At 38.8% G+C, this 9,152-nt stretch overlaps 1 protein-coding gene across 1 annotated transcript; it reads left to right on the top strand.

Annotated features, from left to right (window-relative positions):
- Positions 1-260: 260 nt before the first annotated feature.
- ptafr (platelet-activating factor receptor) lies at positions 261-7,649 on the top strand. The gene is made up of 2 exons (XM_007258937.4): positions 261-342; positions 5,534-7,649. Exon 2 carries the CDS (start codon positions 5,534-5,536, stop codon positions 6,635-6,637), a length of 1,104 nt encoding a protein of 367 aa, XP_007258999.3. The 5' UTR covers positions 261-342; the 3' UTR covers positions 6,638-7,649.
- Positions 7,650-9,152: the final 1,503 nt, after the last annotated feature.

Here is a 9,152-nt window from a genome sequence, read left to right as displayed (position 1 = left end):
TAAGTAAGTTTTCCTCACAAGAAATGTAATTTCTTGTTAATTACATTGTACTGCTTAGGTTTTATTTATACAGTTTTATTTAATGTTTTATTTGCCAATCTAACAGTGAAATACCCTGTTAGGGCTTTTCCCTTGACAGGATGTGTGTGTAAATGTGTGTGTGTGTGTGTGTGTGTGTGCTTATGCTGCCCCTAGCAGTTGTGCTGTATGTGCTAATAACAGGGCGGGACTGAGTCTGTTAGACAGAAATACACAGAAAACGAAAGACTGCAGGCAGAGAGAAACACACATACTGCACACACACACACACACACACAGAGGAGGAGTGAAGACTTGTATAAGGTGAGTTCAATATTTAAATTATTTCAATATAAATGGCATAGCTATTTATGATTCTGACTTAATTTAGCAGTACTTAAAATATTATTAGGATTATATAGAACTCTGTTTAGTAAAATAAATACACATAAGCAGTATAGTTCATTCAAAAAAATGAATGAAAATTTGAAAATTTTCACTCTAAATGTAGGTATTGTGATATACACTGAGAGGGAGGAGCTACAGTCTCTCATTAGGATGAATATACATATTAATAACACTAAATGTATGTACTGTAATATACACAGAGGAGGCGGAGCTACAGTCTCTCATTAGGGTGAATATATATATATATATATATATATATATAACAGCTAGTTGCTGTTGAACTGTGCCATCATTTTCACTGACCCTCAATTTAAAAAGTTCTAGAGATGAGTAGCACAGTGGTCTGTGGTTACCCTATATGTGAGGTAGGGGTTGGATTCTTTGTATTTCTGTGCCGCCTTCAATGGTTCTGTGGTATTTGACGCATCTGAGCATGGAAAGTAAACTTTTTTTTTTAATTACTTTTTGTGTTTTTATATTTTTGTGCATTGGCTGTAGACAGGACCAGTCCAGACTGAAATGCCGACCAGCATACGCTACCAGATTAGAGTGAAACAAAAAACATATATGACTGGATTGAACCAAACACACTACTCAATTCTCTCTCCAACTGTCGACTCTGACTGATAAACACTATACAGTCTAAAACCAACCATATATATATAAATAACACTCTAAATGTAGGTAGTGTGAAAAGGAAAAGGAGGAGCTACAGTCTCTCATTAGGGTAAATAGAATATATAATAATAACACTCTAAATGTAGTTATTGTGATATACAGGGAGGTAGATATACAGAGAGGTAGAGCTAAAGTTTCTCATAGGGTGAATATGATTAAATAACACTCTAAATGTAGATAATATGTGAAAATATATTATTAACACTAAATGTAGGTATTGTGATATACACTGAGGAGTATGAGCTACAGTCTCTCATTAAGGTGAATATATATTAATAACACTTTAAATGTAGATATTGTGATATACACTGAGCAGGTGAAGCTAAAGTCTCTCATTATTGTAAATATATTTTAATAACACTCTAAATGTAGGTATTGGGAAAAACACTAAAGTAGAGCTACAGTCTCTCATTAGGGTAAATATATATTAATAACACTCTAAGTGTAAGTATTGTGATATACATTGAGGAGGCGGAGCTACAGTCTCACATTAGAGTCATTATATTAATAACACTCTAAGTGTAAGTATTGTGATATACATTGAGGAGGCGGAGCTACAGTCTCACATTAGAGTCATTATATTAATAACACTCTAAATGTAGGTATTGTGATAATATACACTGAGGAGGAGCCAAGGGCGTAGGAGCGGGCTTGATATTGGGGGGGACACATTTGCCAATATGAACCCAAGCCCACCCAATAGTTTCCTAGAACAACATTTGTGGAAATTACTTTTAATTAAAAGTAAATTATTATTATAAGGTGATTTTACAACCTAAACATGTTACTCCACATTACAGCTACTGTTGTTAGAAAAATTATGCAAGCAATGTCTGAATTATGTACATATGACAAAAATTTTCAGTTATCACCTAATATTTAAAATAATATAACAGATTATTATTATTGTTATTATTATTATTATTATTATTATTATTATTATTATTATTATTATTATGTATTGGCATGTCAATTCTGTTGTATATTTACATTTTCTCCTGCACTCTTATTTTTTTCTACTGAGAGCTCTTCTTAAGATGGTGTCCTTTTATGTAAAAGAATGTAACTTTACGTTTCATAGAGACTTTTATAAACATCAGGACATGTGGTCTTACTGTGAAATACAAATGAACAGAAGCCACGTTACAGCAGTATTTCTCAACCCAGTTCTTACATATTCTACTGCATATTAAAACTGTTCTGCATATTCTAGAGCTTCCTCTGGTGGATATACATGATTAATTTAGACTCCATAGGGGGCTAAAGGATTTTAACAGGTAAACTCAGTAAATGACTGTTTATTAGCTGATCAGGTGGAAAACACTAGTTTAGGGCAGTGATCGGGGTTAAGTAACTGCTTTAAACTACCAACTTAAAGTACTGTACTAAATTCTGGCGATCATCTACATCCAGCTTCTAGATAACTAGTTAGTTAAATCAATTTTCGTTCATTATAGCTCACAGTAAGTCCTGTAATCCTAAATGAATAAACAGTTTGAAAATTAAAGTGATTAGCTGATTAGGTACAGGGAAACATTACATATATAGTTTTTTTTCTTTAACCCTGACTCCCAATCTAGCTAATTCCAAAGATAAGCTTACACACTAACACAGCTGCAGTTTATTAATCACAGTGAGTTTAATCTGTGTGCTGATTCAGAGACGTGTATTTTAACCAGCTATCAGAAACATATCATCACAGTTGAAGTGGTTAGCCTATCGTTACCTTTCTTTTAGAAAAATCTCCGTATATCCAGATCTGTTTTAAAATCAGCTGAAGCTGCTGCGTCCCGATCCCGCTGCTAAATCTCACAGTGAGGGGGCGGGGTTTCCCCAACAGCAAACTGCCTCTGCTCCGCGCGCCGCAAAACCAGCAAGCTGATTGGCTGTTTCTACTGAGAGGCGTGACTTAATACCTGAACCGGCTCCGTGATTGGTCCGGTCTGTCTCCTCATTAATAGTACAGCTGATCTGAGCGAACTGATATCATTTTTGGGGGGGACAAATCCACCTGTTTCTAATATTGGGTGGGACATGTCCCACCCATCCCCCCCGGTTCCTACGCCTATGGGAGGAGCTACAGTCTCTCATTAGGGTAAATATAATAACTTTCTAAATGTAGGTATTGTGATATACACTGAGGAGTAGAAGCTACAGTCTCTCATTAGGTGGAAAATATATTAATAACACTAAATGAAGGTATTGTGATATACACTGAGGAGGTAGAGCTAGAGTTTCTCATTAGGGTGAATATATATAAATAACACTCTGAATGTAGATATTGTGATAATATACACTGAGGAGGTGAAGCTACAGTCTCTCAGTAGGGTGAATATATATATTAATAGCACTCTAAATATAGGTATTGTGATATACACTGAGGGGAGCTACAGTCTGTCATTAGAGTGAATATATATTAATAACACTCTAAATGTAGGTATTGTGATATGCACACCGAGGAGGAGGAACTACAGTCTCTCATTAGGGTGAATAGACATTTATATATTAATAGCATTCTAAATGTAGGTATTGTGATAATATACACTGAGGAGGAGCTACAGTCTCTCATTAGGGTGAATATAAATTAATAACACTTTAAATGTAGGTATTGTGATATTATACACTGAGGAGGAGCTACAGTCTCATTAGAGTGAATATAAATTAATAACACTCTAAATGTAGGTATTGTGATAATATACACTGAGGAGGAGCTACAGTTTCTCAGTAGGGTAAATATATATAAATAACACTCTAAATGTAGATATTGTGATATACACTGAGGAGGAGCTACAGTCTCTCATTAAGGTGAATATATATTAATAACACTTTAAATGTAGGTATTGTGATATACACTGAGGAGGAGCTACAGTCTCTCATTAGGGTAAATATATAAAAATAACACTCTAAATGTAGGTATTGTGATATACACTGATGAGGTAGAGCTACAGTTTCTCAGTAGGGTAAATATATATAAATAACACTCTAAATGTAGGTATTGTGATATACACTGAGGAGGAGCTACAGTCTCTCATTAAGGTGAATATATATTAATAACACTTTAAATGTAAGTATTGTGATATACACTGAGGAGTAGGAGCTACAGTCTCTCATTAGGTGGAAAATATATTAATAACACTAAATGTAGGTATTGTGATATACACTGAGGTGGGTAAACAAACACAGACAGTAAACTCACCCATTACTGGAAGCTGCCATAAGAAATTCCAGACCTTACGCAATATTTACCCAGGTTAATATTCTGTTCTCCTGAAGTGAGTGCTGGAAATAACTCATACGTATACTGTATCTGAATGATCTGTGACTCATAATGTAATAAAGTAGCTGCTTATTTCTGAAAGCTTCACGTTTGCCTTTTTGAAGAGACTACAACAAGGACAGCAGTGACAGAAGGGGACGTCTGCAACATAGTCAGTAGTTACAGTGGGTGCCGCAAATCAAATAGGGACAGTTTGGACAGCTGGGCTACAAGGACAGTAATGACTGTTTGATCAGCAGGGACATAGCTACATTATCAACAACATGGGCCACAACAGAAGGGACATCTGGGACAACAGACACAGTGATGGTAGGGACAGCAGAGACATTAAGGAACAACAAGCACAGTAGGGAAAAGAGATACAGACCGGATAGCAGATACAATAGGGTCAAAAGAGACAGAAAGGACAGTTAGGACAGTAGTGTCAGCTGTGACAGCAGGGACAACTTGGACAGCTAGGACAGTATGGCAGCAGGTACTGAAAAAATAACAAGAGGAACAAATGGTACAGCAGTGAAAGCAGAGAAAGCTAGGACAGTAAGACCTGTACAGACTGCAGGTACAGAAGGGATAATAGAGACAGCAGGCACAGTGGAGACTACAAGGACAATTGGGACAGTAGTGTCAGCTGTGACAACAAGGACAGCAGGGACTGTTTGGACTGTATGGGCAGCAGGGACAGAAATGGCAGTAGGGAGAGGGGCACAGTATTGAGAGTAGAGGCAGCTAGGACAATAAAGACTCCTATGGACTTCAGGCACAGGGCATAATTGAGACATTTGGACAGCTTGGACAATAGGGACAGCTGGGATGGAAATTACATTAGGGACAAGGAACACGGAGACACAGTGACAGTGGAGACAACAAGGAAACTAGGCGGTATATGTGCGCCACAGACAGAAATGACAGTAGGAACAAAGGGCACAGTAGTGATTGTAAAGATAGTTAGGACAGTAAGAATTTAAAATCATTTCAGGGGCATCAGGCACAGCAAGAACCTTAAGGACAACAGGGAGAGGTCTAACAGTAGGACCTTAGAACACTAGAACAAGATGGACAGCAGGGACACCATTAACAGGAGGGACAGTAAAGACAGCAGGAAAAGTAATAGTTGCACACTGCATGCTAACTTATGTTCTTCTTTGTTCTCAGATGATTCCTTCAGACGTTCCCGTCACCTCCAGAGACCAAGACCCAGCCCTCCTGAATGCCACATTCCTGGACTCGGAGTTCCGGTACTCTCTCTTCCCTGCTTTCTATGGCATAGTGTTCATTCTGGGGCTGTTGGCCAACGTTTATGCCCTCTTCATCCTGCACCACATGCGGGAGACCAAGGCCATGAACGAGATGAGGATTTACATGACCAACCTGACCGTGGCGGACCTGCTGTTCGTGTGCATCCTGCCCTTTTGGATCGACTACTATGTTCGCCGTGGCAACTGGATGTACTCGGATGCAATGTGTCGCATCACTGGCTCGCTGTTTTTCGTCAACACTTACTGCTCTGTGCTTTTCCTGACCGTGATTAGCATCAACCGCTACTGGGCAGTGACACAGCCGCTGGTCGCTGCGTCTTCTGACTGCAGGAAGCGGGGCATCATTGTGTCCTTTTTCGTTTGGGCAGTCACGCTGGCAGCAGCAGCTAAACAACTCACGGACCCCGGCGTCCAGGAGGACCAAAACATTTCCCGATGCTTTGAAGGGTATCACAACGACTCTCGCGAAGGGAAGCTTGGTGTGGCAGCCATCCACTTCGTCATCATCGGGATATTCTTCGCCGTTTTCTTGCTCGTCATTTTGTGCAACGTGCGGATCGCCATGACCTTGCTTAAGCAGCCGATCAGTCAGCCAAGACCCAGCACCGGCAGGCGACCGCAAGGCACCAAGCGCCGTGCCCTGCGCATGCTCTGTGCCGTTGTTGGCGTATTTGTGGTGTGCTTCATCCCTCACCATGTGGTGCAGGGACCCTGGACACTGGCTGTCCTTCAGCTAACCGACTGGAGTCAAGAAACCCGCCAGGGTCTGAATGATGCCCACCAGGTCACCCTCATGCTCATGGGCTTAAACTGTCTACTGGACCCCATCGTCTATTGCTTCGCCACGAGAAAGTTCCGCAAGTTCATCCAGAGTCACCTGAAGAAGGTGAGAAATGGGAAGGCCTGCTCCAACAACACCACAACCATGACCACCAACTTATCCATAAAGGTCAGGAACCCAAACGAACTGGTCAGTGTCTTTGAGGAGCCAGAAAAGTAGAAAAAATGTGGTGCTTTCATCTCCAGAAACTAGAGATCCTCAGGGACAGAATGAACACAAATATATACATACTGGCTACAAAGTGTGGTATACATACATATTGGCCAGAAAGTGAAGTACATATACTGTACATACTGAACAGAAAGGTGAAATGTATAGAAGTTATACAGTATTTGAGTGCACTGAATGCAATTAATGAAGATTGGACACCAGGCTGCTCCAATTTAGCCATGAAACCTCCCACACTAAAATGACAGGTGTTTCAGTTTCATTGTCCAACCCCTGTATATTTACAAGCTATGTTGCCATTGAAACGATGCAGTCCCAAAGCGTAAAAATATAAGTATAATCCAGGATTTCATATATTCCTTTTAAATCAATTTCAAAACCAACCAACTGGAAAAAAGAACTCTCCATAATGTATAGTTTTAGATCAGTCCTTCCCTTTTCTGGTGAATTTCATCACACACACTCAAACACACACACATAGACACACACACCCTACGTCTTCTTTTGCAACTCCGCAACTTTGTCTTCCCTAAAATGCAGGAAATTGACCCAGAACAGGCTGATGAGAAGAAGTGACTCCAGCCTAGAAATTTAAGAAATAGTTATTGCCGGTTCTTTGTTTAATGCAGAAGGAACCTGGCTTAGTGGTTAAAGCTATGAGTGATTGTTCACAGAATATTGGGTTCAATTCCCAGGTCTGCTGCGCTGCCACTGTTATAGATCTGCCCCTCTGACCTCGGCCTTCTTTAGGCCTTCTCACGACTCACGACAGCGGGGAGGCTCTTTAAGGAACTGAAAGTGGTTGCATCACCACAAATCCACAAATTATCTTTTCTTGAAGAATGCAGATGTAAATGCTTTTCTAATCAAATGTTTTATATGTTTTTATATGTGTTTTGGTTTTCTATTTATTGTTATTTATTGTTTTAATTTCCTTGCATAGTGTATATTTTGCTATATCTTGTTTAGCACCACTGTCCAATAAAAGACTGAATACAATATATTTTGACTCTCCTTCATTTCATTCGAATTGCAGAAAATCTTTGCATGCAAATATAGGCAGTATGTCAGCTATCAGGCAGTGTATTCACACCCATCTGCTCTGATAAACTCTGTGAGAAACTTTTAGACCAGGGGTGTCCAAACTTTTTTTGTTGGGGGCCAGAAGGAGAAATATATTTGAAGTCACGGGCCACACTCTGTAATAAAACAAATAATGAAATATACCACTTTAAATAATATTTTTTTCCTGATTATTTCATTTACACACCATTTTACTTGACTATCTTTATCTTTGACAGTGTTGTGCAAACTAAGATTTTTCAAATTGATGTTCAATTTCATGATGTCTTTTAATATTATACTCCTAAATTATGGCAACTTTTAGACTCTTTGCCCCATTTTTCTGCGCTAGAAATGCGCACTCTCTCCGCTTTTAGACTCTTTGCCCCGTTTTTCTGCGCTAGAAATGCGCACTCTCTCTGCTTTTAGACTCTTTGCCCCGTTTTTCTGCGCTAGAAATGCGCACTCTCTCTGCTTTTAGACTCTTTGCCCCGTTTTTCTGTGCTAGAAATGCGCACTCTATTAATAATCAGATGATTAGAGCAGTAGAGCAGGTGTTGGGTGTTTTGGGGGGTTGTGTCCTGAGCTCCTGCTGCAGCCGGGCTGATCTTGGTTAATCTCATAATTTCCTGGGAGTGTTAGTTCTCACACTGATCTGATGAAAGATCACACCTCGTTCCTCTCTCGGTTCCTCTTTCCTGTTCTCAGTAAAGAGACAGTTGAAAAGTGTTTTTATTAATTATTATGTGCTGTTGATATGTACACCAACACTGTTCATGAGAATAAGCTTAGTAATGATATTAGAGCTGTATACTAATTATTACTGAGGATATTATGAATTCATACCCATTATTATTGTTATTGGAATTTCATACTGGATACCAATGTTAATAAAACCTCACACTGGATATTAATGTTATTCGAACTTCATACAAAATATTAATGATATTAGAGCTTCATATTGGATATTAATGTTATTAGAACTTTTTAAATGGATATTAATCTTATTAAAAATGTATTATGGATATTAATCTTATTAGAACCTCATACTGGATATAAATGTTATTAGAGCGCCCCTGCTGCTCACACCATGCCATTACACACTGCTGCTTCCCACAGTCAGTGACACACACAGGATATTACAACATACCGGGAATCATCTGAACAGTGACTAATAAACATCTATCAAACATCTGTCAAATACCAAACAATACCAATCATTTTAACCCCTTCACCTCCAACATTAATGCTGTAGTATCTTATTTAACCCCCTGTAAGCTTTACCATTATTCACACAAATTTAAAAATTAATTTACCAAAAAAAAAAAACACCTTTAACCTCAGCCTACTCAAATTATTTTAAGCTGTGTGAGTGTGTATGCCACATCACATCAGCTCCTCACATACTGTAAACACATCATTTACACATAGTTAGCAGCAACGG

The sequence above is a fragment of the Astyanax mexicanus genome, chromosome 14 (genome assembly GCF_023375975.1).
Source record: "Astyanax mexicanus isolate ESR-SI-001 chromosome 14, AstMex3_surface, whole genome shotgun sequence".
Lineage (NCBI taxonomy): Eukaryota > Metazoa > Chordata > Actinopteri > Characiformes > Acestrorhamphidae > Astyanax > Astyanax mexicanus.
The sequence above is the reverse complement of the archived record's forward strand: the minus strand, read 5'-3'. Positions and strand labels throughout refer to the sequence as shown.

Bases quoted from the DNA above. Each gene is read 5' to 3' on its own strand.
- ptafr (XM_007258937.4), top strand. From the start codon at position 5,534: ATGATTCCTTCAGACGTTCCCGTCACCTCCAGAGACCAAGACCCAGCC.